At 40.6% G+C, this 19,974-nt stretch overlaps 1 protein-coding gene across 2 annotated transcripts in view; it reads right to left on the bottom strand.

The window, feature by feature from the left end:
• homer (protein) overlaps positions 1-19,974 on the bottom strand; it is a 589,932-nt gene that overhangs the window by 108,012 nt on the left and 461,946 nt on the right. For both annotated transcript variants that reach the window (XM_053797555.2, XM_053797556.2), the window contains one exon: positions 3,065-3,287. In XM_053797555.2, coding sequence (XP_053653530.1) covers positions 3,065-3,287 — 223 coding nt within the window. The remainder of the gene's footprint in view (positions 1-3,064; positions 3,288-19,974) is intronic.

Below are 19,974 nucleotides of genomic sequence, written 5' to 3'. Positions count from 1 at the left end.
TTAACGTTCATGTTTTCAGCTAACTTACTGTACTGTATTGTATTAGTTTTCCTTAGTATGTCCAGTCATGGCTGGTAGTATTATCGATGCAGAGCATCAATCAGGTACTTTTAATCCAATGAATTTTCATTTAACCCTTTCACTGCTGGTACTGTAGCACTACAGCTTATGTGTTGGTGCCATAATACTATGCCAAAATTCTAGTGGCTTCAAATCTAGTGGGAGAAAGCTGGTAGGCCTACATGTGAGAGAATGGGTCTGTGTGGTCAGTGAGCACAGTATAAAAAAATCAAGGAGCCAGTGGTGCACTGTGGGAACATCATTTCAGTAGTCCTTGTTCAGCATGCCTAGCGGTAAGAAATATGACTCCCTGGTGAATTTGGGACTCTTCCTTCCCAAGCGATAGTTCCAACATAAATGGAAGTGTCAATGAAGATGAATTTCACGGTTTTGAGGAGTTTGTGACCAAAAGCAATGCCCAGGATACCAGATACAGAGAGTGAAAAGGGAAGACAGCTTGGGTGGTGGGGAAGGCAGCATGGATGGTGGGGAAGATGGTGTGGGTGGTTGGGAAGGTGTGTAAGTTTATTCAGGTATACATGAATACAGTTATATAGATTATCATACATAGCAGCATGTGTAGAGAACCTAGGATAACCAAAAAAAATCAAAGCGACTTATTTCCAGTGTAGGTGGTAGGGAAGACAGTGTGGGTGTGGGAAAGGCTGCATAAGTGTGGGGAACGCAGCGTGGGTGTGGGGAAGGCAGCGTGGGTGTGGGGAAGGCAGCGTGGGTGTGGGGAAGGCAGCGTAGGTGTGGGGAAGACAGAATGAGTGGTGGGGAAGGCAGTGTGGATGGTGTGGGTGGGAAAGACAGCATGGGTGGTTGAGAAAACAGCATGTAAGTTTATTCAGGCACACACAAATACAGTTACATAGATTATCATACATAGCAGCATGTGTATAGAACCTAGGAAACCCCCCAAAAAAGTCAAAGTGACTTATTTCCAGCATGGGTGGTGGGGAAAACAGTGTGGGTGGTGGGGAAGGCAGCATGGGTGGTGGGGAAGGCAGAGTGGGTGTGGGATGACAGTGTGGGTGGAGAAGGCAGTGTGGGTTAGTGTAAATAAGTTTTGTAAACAATATAATGATAACAAAGTTTGGGCAATTACTGTGTTGCATACAACGAGTGGATATATATACATTATGCATTATACTGGTCTCACAGGCCACAAAAATTACTTGAAAAAATAAAACAAAACATTAGAAAAAAAAGAAAAAATAGAATAAATGTAAAAATAATATTACCGAGTGAGCGGCAGTTACTGATGTTGCCACAAGCAGTTCACTTTCTGTCACTTTCGTGCCTCTATATCTCGGTAAGTACTGATTGCAAAATTTTTTTTTTCTTTTAAAACAGTCAGAAAAATATTCTTAAGATTCTGGTAAGAAAAAATCTTAGTTTTTTTTTTTTAAGATTTTTCAACACTGAGAGCAGGTTTGTGATCAGAGGTCTCGACAGTGAAAGGGTTAAACAGGTACCCTCTCCCCAATAGTCTGTTATACTCAGGTTGTATTGTAATAATAATTACAAAAATAATAACAAAAAAACAATATTATTATTACTATTACAGGTAAACACCAATATTCCAGCAGCCTTGGTTCCTAGGCTTAGCTGGTATATACGTATCAATTTTTCTGGACCAACAGAGGTTATTTATATAATAATAATTCAACAACACACCTCTGACCCACCATGGTCTACTGCAAACTTAAATTAAACATTAGATTAATGAAACAAGTTTATTTATTATTGTACTTACAAAGAATGTTGCAGTACAGGTCAGTCATCACTAATCCGGCAATCAGTTATCCGGTTCCATCAATCATCCGGCACTAATTTCGGCTAGTATAATTTCAAATTTCATCATTATACTGACTCAAATTTCATCATATATGGACTCAGATATTATGCAGATGGTTGTAAATCCACAGCAGCAAGCAAGTGGAGGAGAAAGCAGTGATGAAAATGAGGAAGATGTGGCAGAGTCTCTCTATTGATAGGTTAATTAAGTGTATTCTAACCTAACCACTCTGTAATCCAGCAAATTCACTAATCCGGCACACTACAGGTCCCAATGATGCCTGATTAGTGATGGCCGACCTGTACCGCCATTCTAAAAGTGGCAAATTTTAGAATATTCCTGTTGCTGCACAGCTAACCACTAGCCATAGCTAGGATTAATTGTTATGAAAATATGCTATGAATCACACAGAATCAAAGGATCATCACTAACAAGTGAACACACATTACATACACCATCTGTGGCTGCCAAGTAAATTATTTTGACAAAAAAGTAGTCTTGTAATTTTGTCCAGACTAAAAGGATGCCAGTTTCCTTTGCTTCCTCTCCATTAACAACCATTTTAAGGAGAAACTTCTATGTACTGTAACAAAATAGACTGTATAGTAATGCACTGTAATTACATGAGCTGTGGAGTTGCTTTTGCTAAAATAATCTATAATACAGGCTACATTTTGTTAACAAAATAAAATGGATACACTATGTAAAAATTATAATACACATAAATGCAATCACTACTATTATCTTTCAATTTTAGATTTTTTTTTCTGCTGACAAGACTCACTACACTGAGCTACATCAATGAATTAATACAGAGTTATAAACTCATTGTCTTCACAGTGCAAAATATTTGTATAAATATATAAAGCATGCATATATGCAATCATCATTTCCATATTCCAACCAGGACTATAAAAACATTCGTTCATCTATGCTTAGAGAAACATACTTTATACAACACAGCATTCCATGTATAGCTATTGTATTCACAGTTTGGGCTGACCAATCTGAAATCTAAATGAATATAACCACAATACTTTTATTACCCTATGATTACAAATGATGATTACTGTACAAAATGTGTAATACAAACTACAAATATGCAACTAATCGCTAAATAAATTTCAATCAACAAGCAATGACAAATAATGATACTGATGTGATTCTTCACAAGGTGTGTTGCATGGGGGAAAGGCTTACCTGAAGTTACTGTGTTGACTTCACATGTTGAGTCTGGTTGGATCTTGGCTCGTGAGGTAAGGGGCGAGGCAGTGGCAGAGGCAGGGCCTGAGGATGAAGACACGGCTCCCACAGCGCTGCCACCCCCCGCCCCAACACTAACTCCACCTCCACCACCACCTATTGTGCCATTAGTTTTCCCTGATCTGGTAGCCTCTTTTACCTCCTGGAACTTCTCTATGAACTGTTGAGTCATGAAGTAAAAGCATCTTTCAATTTTAATTAACTACACTATCAAAACTGAATACAAATAAAGTAATGAACCTATGCAAAATTATACACTTTAAAATGGAGTAAAAGAGGACATGTTTAGTAAAGAACCTTTTATTAAAATTTATCACCCACTAGGGGTGACAACAGTACATGAAATGTATGAAATCAGTGAATATATAAAGAATATATAAAGTGGGAAATCTGAATGTGCGTGGATGTTGTGCAAATGATAAGAAAGAGATGATTGTGGATGTTATGAATGAGAAGAAGCTGGATGTCCTGGCTTTAAGTGAAACAAAGCCGAAGGGGGTGGGAGAGTTTCAATGGAGAGGAATAAATGAGATTAGGTCAGGGGTTTCAAACAGAGTTAGAGCTAAAGAAGGAGTAGCAATAATGTTGAAGGATAAGATATGGCAGGAAAAGAGGGACTATAAATGTATTAATTCAAGGATTATGTGGAGTAAAATAAAGGGTGGATGCGAAAAGTGGATTATAGTAGGTGTATATGCACCTGGAGAAGAGAGAAGTGTAGAGGAGAGAGAGAGATTTTGGGAAATGTTGAGTGAATTCGTGGGGAGTTTTGAACCAAGTGTGAGAGTACTTGTGGTTGGGGATTTCAATGCTAAAGTGGGTAAAAATGTTGTGGAGTAGTAGGTAAATTTGGGGTGCCAGGGGTAAATGTAAATGGGGAGCCTTTAATTGAGCTATGTGTAGAAAGAGATTTGGTAATAAGTAATACATATTTTATGAAAAAGGGGATAAATAAATATACAAAGTATGATGTAGGACATAATGAAAGTAGTTTGTTAGATTATGTATTGGTGGATAAAAGGTTAATGGGTAGGCTCCAGGATGTACATGTTTATAGAGGGGCAATTGATATATCGGATCATTATTTAGTTGTAGCTACAGTTAGAGTAAGAGGTAGATGGGACAAGAGGAAGGCGGCAACAACAAGTAGGAGGGAAGTGAAAGTGCATAAACTAAGGGAGGAGGAAGTTCGGGTGAGATATAAGCAACTATTGGCAGAAAGGTGGGCTAGTGTAAAGATGAGTAGTGGGGGGGTTGAAGAGGGTTGGATGAGTTTTAAAAATGCAGTATTAGAATATGGGGCAGAAGTTTGTGGTTATAGGAGGGTGGGGGCAGGAGGAAAGAGGAGTGATTGGTGGAATGATGAAGTAAAGGGTGTGATAAAAGAGAAAAAGTTACCTTATGAGAGGTTTTTACAAAGCAGAAGTGTTATAAGAAGAGCAGAGTATATGGAGAGTAAAAGAAAGGTGAAGAGAGTGGTGAGAGAGTGCAAAAGGAGAGCAGATGATAGAGTGGGAGAGGCACTGTCAAGAAATTTGAATGAAAATAAGAAAAAATTTTGGAGTGAGTTAAACAAGTTAAGAAAGCCTAGTGAACGTATGGATTTGTCAGTTAAAAACAGAGTAGGGGAGTTAGTAGATGGGGAGAGGAAGGTATTAGGTAGATGGCGAGAATATTTTGAGGAACTTTTAAATGTTGAGGAAGAAAGGGAGGCGGTAATTTCATGCACTCTCCAGGGAGGTATACCATCTTTTAGGAGTGAAGAAGAGCAGAATGTAAGTGTGGGGGAGGTACGTGAGGCATTACGTAGAATGAAAGGGGGTAAAGCAGCTGAAACTGATGGGATCATGACAGAAATGTTAAAAGCAGGGGAGGATATAGTGTTGGAGTGGTTGGTACTTTTGTTTAATAAATGTATGAAAGAGGGGAGGGTACCTAGGGATTGGCAGAGAGCATGTATAGTCCCTTTATATAAAGGGAAGGGAGACAAAAGAGATTGTAAAAATTATAGAGGAAGAAGTTTATTGAGTATACCAGGAAAAGTGTACGGTAGGGCTACTATTGAAAGAATTAGAGGTAAGACAGAATGTAGGATTGTGGATGAGCAAGGAGGTTTCAGAGTAGGTAGGGGATGTGTAGATCAAGTGTTTACATTGAAGCATATATGTGAACAGTATTTAGATAAAGGTAGGGAAATTTTTATTGCATTTATGGATTTAGAAAAGGCATATGATAGAGTGGATAGGAGAGCAATGTGGCAGATGTTGCAAGTATATGGAATAGGTGGTAAGTTACTAAATGCTGTAAAGAGGTTTTATGAGGATAGTGAGGCTCAGGTTAGGGTGTGTAGAAGAGAGGGAGACTACTTCCCGGTATAAGTAGGTCTTAGACAGGGATGTGTAATGTCACCATGGTTGTTTAATATATTTATAGATGGGGTTGTAAAAGAAGTAAATGCTAGGGTGTTCGGGAGAGGGGTGGGATTAAATTATGGGGAATCAAATACAAAATGGGAATTGACATACTTTTTGCTGATGATACTGTGCTTATGGGAGATTCTAAAGAAAAATTGCAAAGGTTAGTGGATGAGTTTGGGAGTGTGTATAAAGGTAGAAAGTTGAAAGTGAACAGAGAAAAGAGTAAGGTGATGAGGATATCAAATGATTTAGATAAAGAAAAATTGGATAACAAATTGGGGAGGAGGAGTATGGAAGAAGTGAATGTTTTCAGATACTTGGGAGTTGACGTGTCGGCGGATGGATTTATGAAGGATGAGGTTAATCATAGAATTGATGAAGGAAAAAAGGTGAGTGGTGCATTGAGGTATATGTGGAGTCAAAAAACATTATCTGTGGAGGCAAAGAAGGGAATGTATGAAAGCATAGTAGTACCAACACTCTTATATGGGTGTGAAGGTTGGGTTGTGAATGCAGCAGCGAGGAGGCGGTTGGAGGCAGTGGAGATGTCCTGTCTAAGGGCAATGTGTGGTGTAAATATTATGCAGAAAATTCGGAGTGTGGAAATTAGGAGAAGGTGTGGAGTTAATAAAAGTATTAGTCAGAGGGCTGAAGAGGGGTTGTTGAGGTGGTTTGATCATTTAGAGAGAATGGGTCAAGGTAGAATGGCATGGAGAGCATTTAAATCTATAGGAGAAGGAAGGCGGGGTAGGGGTCGTCCTCGAAAAGGTTGGAAGGAAGGGGTAAGGGAGGTTTTGTGGACGAGGGGCTTGGATTTCCACAGGCGTGCATGAGCGTGTTCAATAGGAGTGAATGGAGACGAATGGTATTTGGGACTTGACGATCTGTTGGAGTGTGAGCAGGGTAATATTTAGTGAAGGGATTCAGGGAAACCTGTTATTTTTATATAGCCGGACTTGAGTCCTGGAAATGGGAAGTACAATGCCTGCACTCTAAAGGAGGGGTTTTGGGATATTAGCAGTTTGGAGGGATATGTTGTGTATCTTTATACGTATATGCTTCTAAACTGCTGTGTTCTGAGCACCTCTGCGAAAACAATGATTATGTGTGAGTGAGGTGAAAGTGTTGAATGATGATGAAAGTACAGTGGACCCCCGCATAACGATATTAATCCGTTCATGAGAGCTCATTGTTATGCGAAATTATCGTTATGCATATGAATTTTCCCCAAAAGAAATAATGGAAATCAAATTAATCCGTGCAAGACACCCAAAAGTATGAAAAAAAATTTTTACCACATGAAATATACATTTTCCTACACACAAAGAGAAGGATACATGCACAATAGTAGAGTAGTACATGCACAGTATATATTGTGCATGTACTACTCTACTAAATGAAGAATAAATTATTGAAGATGCAGCAATGACTGATGAGACACTGTGTCCTGGGAGTGCCTTTTCCTCCTGAGTACTGTAGGTCCTGTTTGGCATTTTCTTCCAGAACAGGCCTTATCACACTGTGAATGCCACTACGATTCTTAAATCTCTCAAACCAACCTTTGCTGGCTTTAAATTCACCAATATGAGCACTAGTTCCAGGCGTTTTTCCCTGTTCACCTGGGTGTTAGTCGACTGGTGTGGGTTGCATCCTTGGAGACAAGATTAAGGACCCCAATGGAAATAAGTTAGACAGTCTTCGATGACACTGACTTTTTTGGGTTATCCTGGGTGGCTAACCCTCTGGGGTTAATTGTTTCTTGGTATTCTCAATAAGCCACACCAACAACAGTGTTACAGCAGCAGCAGCAGCTGACAGTGCTACAGCAGCAGCAGACAATGCTACAGCAGCAGCAGACAGTACTACAACAGCAGCAGCAGCAGCAGCTGACGGTGGTACAGCAGCAGCAGCAGCTGACGTGGTACAGCAGCAGCAGCAGCAGCTGACAGTGCAGCAGCAGCAGACGATGCTACAGCAGCAGCAGACGATGCTACAGCAGCAGCAGACAATGCTACAGCAGCAGCAGACGGTACTACAGCAGCAGCAGCAGCAGACGGTACTACAGCAGCAGCAGCAGCTGATGGTGGTACAGCAGCAGCAGCAGCTGACGGTACTACAGCAGCAGCAGCAGCAGCTGACAGTGCTACAGCAGCAGCAGCAGCTGACAGTGCAGCAGCAGCAGCAGCTGACAGTATCGTAGGGGTTCTTAAATGGAGATATTGAGGGTTGAAGGTAGACACACTTGTTGGATGGTAACATATATTGTCAGACTGAGATGAAGAGGAATGGAGCCCAGCCTCTGCCTGTCCTCGCCTGTAGGTCTACCGAGGTTCACCCCAGCCAGCTACCTCAAGTCAGCTACTCACCCAAGCCCCTACCAGCTTCTACATTATTCACTGGTCAGTCTCTTTGTATTAGTGTTTTTCTGCTTATTTGCATCACTCCCGAGGGGTTGACCCGAGTTTGCAAAGTAAGCCAGCTTCCAGTCTGTGGTGGGGGAGTCAGAACAACCGAGCCCAGTCGAGCCTAGTCTACTCCATCCAATTCCTTTGCCTGCCAAGCCAGCTTCCACCCCTGCTGTGCTCATCGTGTGAAGTTATCAAGCTATTCTGTGTGAAGGGTTAAGATAAGCCAGCTAGCAACTAACCCAGGTGTCTTACCCCAGTACTCAAGCAAGCCACGTGAGTAGTCTTCATCGCTTGTGATTCAAGCTCCAAGTCATCCTGAGTGCTCTTTTTTCATCCTTGTGGTGTTGTGGAATTTTGTGGGTTGTTTTAAGCCAGTCGGCTTAGAAATATCTTCACGGCAGTGTGGCTGTTCTCAGTGAGGCTTACGCCGTTCAACCCATAAGCCCAGCCACCCACGACCACGTGTGTCTCACCATTGCCGGTCTCAGCCCTGTTAACCCACAAACCCAACTACACTCCCCACGCGGCCTCAGACGCCTCAGTCAGCCATTACCCACTCACCTACTTCTTCAGTGTTTTGGTGAACTACTAAGGGTTATAGCACCATATTTTAAGGACCACATAGGGGGTCAAGAGCTAGTGTGTGTTTCGCGCCGTTAAAAAGCCTCCTGTGTGTGTCATTCTTCGATGTAAGCGCAATTCTACGATCACCTGTGCAGAGGACAGCAGCAAGACCACATAAACAATCCTCTACTCTCCACTACCATCAACCTCATTCTTCACCAAGTCGTTACAGCGATATTTATTTTTTTTCATAGAGACATTTGCGAGTGTTGAGACAATTCTTTTGTGTTCCAGAGATTTTTCTTAGTGACATTCTGTGACTCTCGATCAGACTCAGTGTTTGTTTGCAATAAATTCTTTTAATCTCCTTAATTCAATGTTAATTTTCGTGCTATTATCTTATGTCTGTTGTGTTGTGTGTCTTTTTATATACTTGAAGTAAGTACTTAGTGTTTTTCCTTTGTTGTGTGTGCAACATATGAGCAGTATAGAACTTGTGTTTACACTTCAGAATCACCTTGTGTTCTCAGTATTCCAGTGAAGTATTTCAGTAAATTTTTCACCTCATATTCTGCATCACAACTCAGTGTTGTCTGTTATTTTTTTTTTCTTCCCAGCTTTTGTGTATTTTTGTTTTGTTCCCTGTGTGTTGAACATTCTTGTGTTCATATTCTTTTCATTTAGCCAGTGTCTAATTTGTCTTATTTCCACAGACAATAGTGCCATTATTTTGTGCAAGCAAGAAATCATTTTTACAAAATTTTTCACACATCAAGTTTCATTGCAAGAAAATTCTAGTATTGTGTTTATGTTGATGTGTTGTGTTCTGCATCATTGTAAGTGTTCAAACTTTTTTTGTTCTGTGTTTTAGCACCTATTATTTTTCATGTTTCATTGAACAAATTCACTCTTAGTGCAATTTTTAAGTTCTTCTTTTAGAGTAAATTGTTCTTTTGCTTGTTAAGTGTTGCTTGATTGCAGTTAAGAGTTAAAGTGTTCATTCCTTGATATATTTCTTTTCTTGTGTGTGTAATAAATTTTTTATTGCACATTGATTCATTTTTCAATAATTCTTATGCAAATATTGTGTTGCCACTAAAGTTTTTCTTGCAGAGATTCTAAGCAGTGTTTTTTTTTATTAGCAATTTGCAATATTGCAACAGTTTATTTCAGCGCAGTTTCATATGCTCTGTTCTGTCTTTTTATTTTATTTCAGTGAATTGTGCCTCTGTTTTATTTTTGCACAAGTTTTATTGAGTCCATTTCATCATTTTATTGTGTATTTCCTTGTTGCATTGAAAGTAGAGACAACTCACTGTGCCATTTATTCAATTTAAAGTAAAAGTTGAGCAAATTAGATTTGAGTTAAGTACAAGTTCTCTTCATTTTCAGTGTTGTTCATTTCAGTTGCATATTTTTCTTGTGTGAGTTCTTTGCTTACTGTGTGACCTGTCAATTTTTAATTACTTATGCAGAATTGTTAAGCATTTTCTTCCACTTAAGCTTATTGTGTTATTCTCTCTATTTTCTTGTCTTATGCACTTGAGTAAGTTCACTGAGAAGATGTCCCAGTCACTTTTGAACGTTCACTTAGTGTATCATGCCAGTCAAAGTCAATATGAATCAGTCCACAGTACCAATATTCCCTTACTGACTGAAAGACAATACCTAGCCCTTGAGCAATGTGTTTGTTCTCACAGCTTGTATCTGAGATTTGTTAAAGTGCTGCGAAATGTGAAGTTCAGATTAAGTTCCTATAGATCCGTGAATTACTTATTAACGTAGCCGAGCGGTCAGGCACTAGTAACTCTGTCACTCCCATCTGTGTTCCACCTACATCTTCAGACTTGCAGGATAGTGTTCCGTTGCCTCAAGGGTCCGGGGACACTCAGACTGCCTTGAGTGCACAGCCTATCCCTGCAATGACTGCTAGTTCGAGTAGTAGTTTCTCCACAGGGGATGCCTTGTCAGAAAACGATTACTTGAAACTAGTAATGCCATCTCTTGTTGATGTGACATGCTGTCTGCAGAAAGACGTCTCTGTTACAGCTAGTGTTCTCACTAGAGTGTCTGTTGTTGTTCCTTGTGTTTCAGATGGTGATCCCATCCTAGTTGACAGTAACCAGTGCATTGTAAGAAGTTATTTCTCGAATAACTTTCACGTTGTTAACGTTTGTAAGTGTAGTTTCCTTATAGCTGATACCTCGTGTCACTGTGTGTGACTCAGATTGAATATCAGCATTGTTGACCGTATTCATTTCCTTTCCCTTTGCTTGCAGTTTGAGATAGTAGATTCGTTCTCCCTTGCTCATATTGCGTGTTATAGCGTTAATTTTTTCAACCGGGGGGAGTCATCCACTCCACCGAGTTTGTTCATTCCTCCAGTAAGAAAGAACTGATACCTTTATTCCAGAACAAACAGCCTACTGGAAGGTTAGCCAGATGGACCTTGACTATCCAAGAGTTCAATCCCACTTTTGAACATTTACCTGGCAAGTCGAATGTAGTCGCAGATGCTTTATCGCGACATGTTAGTGTAGTTACTGCAGATCCTCCATTTACTGTCGAGGATGTCAAAACTGCCCAAAGAACAGATCCCATGTGGTCTGGTGTGATTCGATTCCTGCTCCAGGAAGATCTTATTCTTACTGTGAAGCCACCAGCACCCATTAGTGACTTTGTAATGAGCCAAGAATTACTGTATCGAACAGCCGAGTTGGGTACTCCAAGCAGAAGAGTTTACCAGTTAGTAATTCCACAGTCACTAGTGAACGTAGCTCTACAGCTAGTTCATGATGCACCAGGTGTTGCACACCCTGGTATGGATCGTTCTGTGAAACAAGCCAGAATGAAATACTTTTGGCCACGTATGGCAACTGACATTTCTGAGTATGTTAAGAAATGTAGTGTCTGTATGCAACATAAAGGAAATGTCAATGGTCCAAATCCAATCCAAGTGTACCCAACCACTAGCAAACCGTGGGAAAGAGTTGCCCTTGATTTGTTAACCAATTTTAAATGTTCCCTCCAAGGCAAAAAACATCTGTGTGTTATGGTAGACCATTTCACCAGATATTGTGAGTTAGTTCCTATTGCAGATAAGACTGCAGAGACAGTAGCTAAAGCGTTTAAAGAACGCATTATCTGCAGGCATACCACCCCTAAGTCCTTAGTAACAGATAATGGAGGTGAATTCTGTAATGAGATTCTTGAAAATTTGTGTACTTTATACAAGATCTCTAAATCCACCATTGTTCCTCATCATCCTGCTAGCAATGGGTTAGCCGAAAGAACCAATAAAAAGGTACTTGATGTCCTGAGAGCCACTATCAACCCCAATAGTGAAACTTGGGATGAAGTCATACCAGATGTTCAATGTGCCATAAATTCTGCTTACAATGCTTCCATAGGTGATACTCCACATTATGCATTGTACGGTGTAGACAAGCGTTTACCCTATGAGTTGCTATACAGTGGACCCCCGGTTAACGATTTTAATCCGTGCAAGAGGGCTCATCGTTATGCGAAATAATCGTTATGCGAATCAATTTTCCCCATAAGAAATAATGGAAATAAAATTAATCCGTGCAAGACGCCCAAAAGTATGAAAAAAAATTTTTTTTACCACATGAAATGTTAATTTTAATACACACAAACTGAAAAAGGCATGCACAATTAAATGACACTTACTTTTATTGAAGATCTGGTGATGATTGATGGGATGGGAGGAGGGGAGAGCAATATCTTCTTACTGTTTAGAAGGGGAATCCCCTTCCATTAGGACTTGAGGTAGTAAGTCCTTTTCTGGGGTTACTTCCCTTCTTCTTTTAATGCCACTAGGACCAGCTTCAGAGTCACTGGACTTCTTTCGCACAAGATATCTGTCCATAGTGGCCTGTACCTCTCGTTCCTTTATGACTTGCCTAAAGTGTTTCACAACATTGTCAGTGTAATAATCACCAGCACGGCTTGCAATAGCTGTGTGAGGGTGATTTTCATCCATGAAGGTTTGCACTTCAAGCCACTTAGCACAGATTTCCTTAATCTTTGAAGTAGGCAACTTCTTCAATTTCTCTCTCCCCTCCTCCGAAGCAATTTCCTCAGGTGTGGCCTCTTGCTGTTGAAGTTGATCTAGCAGCTCATCAGTGGTTAGTTCTTCATTGTCCTCCTCCACCAACTCTTCCACATCCTCCCCACTAACCTCCAACCCCAAGGACTTTCCCAATGCCACAATGGATTCCTCAACTGGCACAGGATTCTCAGGGTTAGCCTCAAACCCTTCAAAATCCCTTTTGTCTACACATTCTGGCCACAGTTTCTTCCAAGCAGAGTTCAAGGTCCTCTTTGTCACTTCCTCCCAAGCCTTACCTATAAGGTTTACACAATTGAGGATGTTAAAGTGATCTCTCCAAAACTCTCTTAGAGTCAGTTGAGTTTCTGAGGTCATTACAAAGCACCTTTCAAACAGAGCTTTTGTGTACAGTTTCTTGAAGTTGGAAATAACCTGCTGGTCCATGGGCTGCAGGAGAGGAGTGGTATTAGGAGGCAAAAACTTCACCTTAATGAAGCTCATGTCCCCATAAAGTCGCTCTGACACGTCTGTAGGATGACCAGGGGCATTGTCTAACACCAGGAGGCACTTAAGTTCTAATTTCTTTTCAGTTAGGTAATTTTTCACATTGGGGGCAAATGCATGGTGTAACCAGTTATAGAAAAATTCCCTAGTGACCCATGCCTTACTGTTTGCCCTCCACAGCACACACAAATTATCCTTGAGGACATTCTTTTGCCTGAACGCTCTGGGAGTTTCAGAGTGATACACTAATAAAGGCTTCACTTTGCAATCACCAGTAGCATTGGCACACATCAACAAAGTAAGCCTGTCTTTCATAGGCTTATGTCCTGGGAGTGCCTTTTCCTCCTGAGTAATGTAGGTCCTGCTTGGCATTTTCTTCCAGAACAGGCCTGTTTCATCACAATTAAACACTTGTTCAGGTTTCAGTCCTTCAGTTTCTATGTACTCCTTGAATTCCTGCACATATTTTTCAGCCGCTTTGTGGTCCGAACTGGCAGCCTCACCATGCCTTATCACACTATGGATGCCACTACGCTTCTTAAATCTCTCAAACCAACCTTTGCTGGCCTTAAATTCACTCACATCATCACTAGTTGCAGGCATTTTTTTAATTAAATCGTCATGCAACTTCCTAGCCTTTTCACATATGATCGCTTGAGAGACGCTATCTCCTGCTATCTGTTTTTCATTTATCCACACCAATAAGAGTCTCTCAACATCTTCCATCAATTGCGATCTTTGTTTCGAAAACACAGTTGAACCTTTGGCAAGAACAGCTTCCTTGATTGTCTTTCTGGTGCCCACAATAGTAGCGATGGTTGATTGGGGTTTCTTGTTGTATTCCACTCCGAAACCTAATTACAACCCTGATGATTTCGTAGCAACTCGTACCAGCATGGATCAGAGTGTTTTTAGAAGAATCCGTGAAACACTTCATAAATCAACAGCAGAATTTACTAGAGTAACTAATAGCCGTGCTAAGCCGTCAAAAGTCAAAGTAGGTTCAAGAGTAATGCTGACAAATTTCAACAAAACATCCGAAATGCCTAAGCTCGATCAAAAGTTTGTCGGACCTTATCGAGTAGTAGAACATATCTCTGGTAATAAGTACATGTATAAGGTTAGAGAAATTAGTACTGGTAAATACAAAGAATCGCATTTAGATCATATGAAATTAGTATGCGATGTTGAGGATATTGCTACCCAGACTAGTATGACAGATGCTGAAAATCCTCTTGACTCTGTACCCTCTACCTCAGATACTCAGTCAGATACTCAACCTGAATGTCGTTACTCCTTGCGTACTCGACAAGTAATGAGAAACCCACAAGTATCTTTTGTAGATACTCGTTTAGATCTCCCTCAGTCAAGGCATGTGTTAGCCATTGCAGAGGAATTCGATCCTCCCAGAGATGATAACCATTCTGCATATGTAAACCTTACTCTCGCAGAATTGGGTTTAAATGTACATAGTCTGTATAATTAGATGTCCGAGATGAATGAAATTATCAACTATGTGTTTTGTTATTAGCTGATCAGTTGTCAGAAATTTTAGTGTTCACGTTCCCTCCGTATTCTGAGAATTTGACAGTAATAGTCTGAGTGCACCAGATACCTTTGCTGTTAATTTCACCTTATATATATATATTTATTCTTCCTCAGAATCCGTAGAGTGCATGAATACAGATCGATCGATCAATTCCATCCATATTGTATAATGATTTGTTCTTATAGTTTGTAATGCATTACAATGAAACTCATTATGTTAAAAGTGATTACGTTAACACCCATTACGTAAAACTCATTTTGTTAACATCCATTATGATGCCATCCATTAGTTCTAAGTTATATATGAATTTGTTATTGTATAGAATCAGCCCAGAACCGCCTGCCTGTTCAGCCTATAGATAGTAGTGTATGTCGAGACGACATACGTAACATGACCGAGCTGTCAGCATAGTTGCTGATCCCTGTGTTATATAGCATAGCATATTAGTATCATCCATGTGCTTTAGATAGGAGATCCCTTGTAGGCCTGTGACTTTGTGTGACGTCACGGGATGCGCATGTGTAGGCTCGTACCTCTGCCTCCCACTCAGTCGGCGTAGACATCCAGGCTAGGACAGGCAGAGGCTGGGCTCCATTCCTCTTCATCTCAGTCTGACAATATATGTTACCATCCAACAAGTGTGTCTACCTTCAACCCTCGATATCTCCATTTAAGAACCCCTACGATAACAGTGGTACAGCAGCAGCAGCAGCTGATGGTGCTACAGCAGCAGCAGCAGCTGACAGTACTACAGCAGCAGCAGCATCAGCAGTTGACCATGGTACCACAGTATTTCGATAATATTTCTCACCCTTTTTACCACAGGGTTGGCACTAGAAGCTTTCTTGGGGCCTATGGTCACTTATTTTGCAGATAAAATCACCAAAAACACTGTAATAATACGAAATGTTACGACTGTATGCTTGGATGTTACCGCGGAGGCTGGCTTGTAAACAATGCCACCGGCGGAACATGTGAGGCTGGCTCAGGCCGCACATTAGACGCGTCTCGGACGAATAGTGTTGAGCGGGTTTTTTAGCGGTATGCGAGGCAAAATCTTAGCGATAAAATGTATCGGTATGCGGATTTAACGTTATGTGATGCCAACGGTATGCGGGGGGTCCACTGTATTTTCTTTTTGGGGATTTTCTTTCTTTTTGGGTCACCCTGCCTCGGTGGGAGATGGCCAACTAGTTGAAAAAAAAAAAAAATGTGGGAAGTGAAGTGCCGGTACAGCATGTCAAAAGCCAATGGGCGAGGTCAAGTGTTATCATGGGTGAGGTCAATTAATGCTGGACAGAAGTGAGGTCGAAGAATCAGGGCATGGCATCGATTATGACTTGGCCTTTCAACCTAACCTTCGTGCAACAGCAGCTGACCTAACACAGCTGCACCTTACCTTCCCCATATGCTTTATATAACAGTGTTTTTATGTCATCCCTGTACATGATAAAGCCCCAATGAGTGAAAATGTCATAATAATAAGACGTTCCCTTGCTAAGTGTCTTTAATTCACCATATGTTGCTTCACAGCCATTCACTTACACCTTTTAAAACATTTTGTAATCCAAAATTATGAAAGAAAAGAAAGTGTAAGAGATGTGACTTACAGATCAAACTTGTCTTGCATGGTATACAACACGATAGTCCTAAGAAGCATATATTAACCACATATGAACAATATACAGAAATCTGAAACCAAAACATATTATCAATGAATCAAAGATGAAACTGACCAGACAAGACACAATGTTTTAATGTGCTATACATCTTTTCTAATGTACTGGCTGTCTCCCCACCAAATCTAGGTGACCCAAATAAAGAAGAAACACATCCACTGTCAACCAATATCCTCATCATTTAAGTGCAGGCACTGTACTTCTCAGCTCCAGGATTCAAATCTGGCTAACTGCTCTTCCTAAATTCCTTCATAAATATTACTTTGCCCACACTCCAACAGCACATCAAGCCATAAAAATAACTTAATTTCACTCACTTTGAATTATCACATTCACATAAGCCTGATAGATGTTCAAGCCCCTAGCACTCAAAACTTCCTTTACCTCACACCTCCAACCCTTCCACTCCCTCCCTCCACCATCAGATCTATGTACTGTATTCTTAGTCATCCTATTTGGATATATCCTCTCTAAATCCATAGCTGCAACATGTTTCTTACCTTTATCTCAGTACTGTTCACTTACATGCTTTAACCCTTAAACTGTCCAAACAGATTTACGTTCACATGCGTAGTGCTCAAAAAGTAGAAATACGTTTTTTTTTACATATTTTGAAATATAACAAAAAAAAAAGTAGATCAAAGTTTTTTTATACGTTTTCAAATGTAAAAAAAAAAAAAGATCTACGTTTTTTTACATACTTTCAAATGTTGAAAAAACGTAGATCTACGTTTGGACAGTTTAAGGGTTAATGTAAACACTGGGTTTATTCATCCCCAACCCTTAATAAATTCTCCTTATTACCCTAAAATTCACACTCTTTTGTACCTTTTTCTTTTATATGAAAGAACTATGAATATTCTCTGCCAATCCCTAGGTACTCACATCTTTAGTGCATCTATTACACAAATGCACCACCCACTCCAAAACAACATCTCTGTCTTAATCCCTTCTATAACTGTTGCTTTACCTTGTTTCATTCTACCCACTGCCTCATGCATTTTTCCCCTGCTTACTCACATTTAGCTCCTCTTCACTCCTACAAGATGTTATTTCTCTCTGCCCAATGCATGCAATCACTGCCTCCCATTCTTCATCAATATTTAACAGCCCCTCAAAATATTCCCTCCATCTTCCCAGTACCTCCACCTCCCTTTCTAATAACTCTCCTTTTCTTAGTTTAAACTGCTAAACCCATTTGTTCCCTAAGCTTTCTCATATTAACCCTTAAATGGTCCAAACGTATATATACGTTCACTCGCGTAGCGCCCCAAATTTTTTGAGGAAAAAAATCTTTTCTTTTAAAAGGAAAAAAGAGCATATGGTACCCAGGCATCCCCAATTATTTTAATATGGCACACAGTGAGTGCACACACCCATTCTCTCATGTCTAGGTGACTCAGGCTTATCGTGGCAATGGTGAATGAATGACAAAGAAAACGTATATATACGTTTGGGGCACTACGCGCGTGAACGTATATATACGTTTGGACCGTTTAAGGGTTAATCTCATTACAAAACTGTCTCATTTTTTAACAATTTTTCTTGATAAAGCTACACTCATTTTCTTATTGGCTCTTCTTTTGCAATCCATCACCACTCCTTGAACCTTTCTTTTGCTCTATATATACTTTGCCCTCTGTACATCACTTCTACATTGTAAAAGCCTCTCAATCTAACTTTTTTCTCCCTTTCTACTCTTCTTACTTCATCATTCCATTAATCACCCCCTTTTCCCACTCACACCCACCCTCCTATACTCAAAAACTTCTGCCGCACACACTAGCACAGCATTCATAAATCTATCTTATACATACTTCTTTGACCTCTTCCTCATTACCTGTACTCTCTCTAGCCCATCTGTCTCCCAATTACTGCCAATATCTTACTTTAACTGTTTCTTCCTTTAATGTGATTACTTTCATCTCTCTGTTAACCAATAATGACATTTTCCTTTTATGCCACAGCTATGACTAGATAATGATCTGAGGGTCATCTGAACTGTGATAACTGCAAACTTCTGACAAGACACTGACTGAATGAATGATGGTCAATGTGTTCCCCTTTTTTAAGGGGGGAGAGGAGGGGGTTACATTAACCCTTTCAGGGTCCGTGCCGTAGATCTACGGCTTTACGTTCAGGGTCCAAACCGTAGATCTACGCCAAAATTCTAGTGGCGTTAAATTTAGCGCAAAAACATTGGTAGGTCTACATGTGAGAGAACAGGTCTGCATGGTGTGTGTGCGCCATAAACAAAAATTCTAGGTGCCCGCATAGCATTGTGGGAATGCCGGCTCAGTTACCTTTGTTCACCATGCCTCGTCGCAAGGCAGCTCTCACTCCAAGGAAAATTGGGACTCTCATCTTCCTATCTGACTCTGATGGAAGTGGAAATGAAGACGAATTCTTTGGCTTTGATCAGTTTGTGACCGAAAGGAATGACCAGGATATCGATAATAGTGCAGAAAACCCTGACGATCCTCAACCTTCTACCTCTGGTGTGGGCACCCCTCAGTCACGGTCAGTTGTACCTCATCACAAGAGAAAACTATTATTTTCACTTGGCCAGGCCTCTGACTTCAGTAATGATGATGATAGTGACGTGGATTGTGATTTTATTGCTCTTGACGATCATTCGAATACTGATAGCAAGGAAACATATTCACCAGTGAAGCGTCGGTATATATGCCACCTCATGCACTCGGGTAGTGTTCCCTATGCAGTGCCCAGGGGACGGAGTACATCCCAGAGTACATCCCGTGGCCCTACACCAGGAATAGACAGTGAAAGTGAGGATGATGTGGCTACACTTGGCATGGATAGACCATAGGCATCAGTAGGTGGTGGTAGTGGTGATGGTAGTGCCACGGCCATGCGTGACTCACCAGCCCAGGCTGGGACTCACATTGCTGACTCGTCAGTTCAAGGACAAAGCGGAGCATCAGCCACCAGCCCACCACAACCACAACTACCAGCACAACCAGCCTATGATGTCCAGTATCTACCAGCAAACCGTATCTGGGATTGGCAGCAAAATCCCAATTTTGTTCCCAAGTCCCACCACTTTGATGATTCTCAAAGTGGAATTCTACCAACTTGTCCCTTTGGAACCACTGCCAATGAACTGGAATTTTTTGAACTGTTCTTTGACCAGCCCTTGATGGAAACTATTGTCAGGGAAAGTAACAAGTATTTTGAGTACATAATGGCAAATACAATGATATCACCACAGTCAAGACTACACTGGTGGAAAGAGACGACTGTTGCAGAAATGTACACGCATTTGCTTTTTGCAACAATAATGCTTATGCCTCATGTCTATAAGCATAATATAAAAGCATACTGGTCCACGGATCGGCTAATTTCTGCCACGGTCTTCAGTGAAATCATCCCAGTGAACAAGTTTATCTTACTGTTACATATGTTGCACTTGTACAAGCATATATATAATAACTATGTACAAGCATATATATACACACCCCTCTGGGTTTTCTTCTATTTTCTTTCTAGTTCTTGTTCTTGTTTATTTCCTCTTATCTCCATGGGGAAGTGGAACAGAATTCTTCCTCTGTAAGCCATGCGTGTTGTAAGAGGCGACTAAAATGCCGGGAGCAAGGGGCTAGTAACCCCTTCTCACGTATAAATTATTGAATT

Source organism: Cherax quadricarinatus, chromosome 86 (assembly GCF_038502225.1).
Source record: "Cherax quadricarinatus isolate ZL_2023a chromosome 86, ASM3850222v1, whole genome shotgun sequence".
NCBI lineage: Eukaryota > Metazoa > Arthropoda > Malacostraca > Decapoda > Parastacidae > Cherax > Cherax quadricarinatus.
The sequence above is the reverse complement of the archived record's forward strand: the minus strand, read 5'-3'. Positions and strand labels throughout refer to the sequence as shown.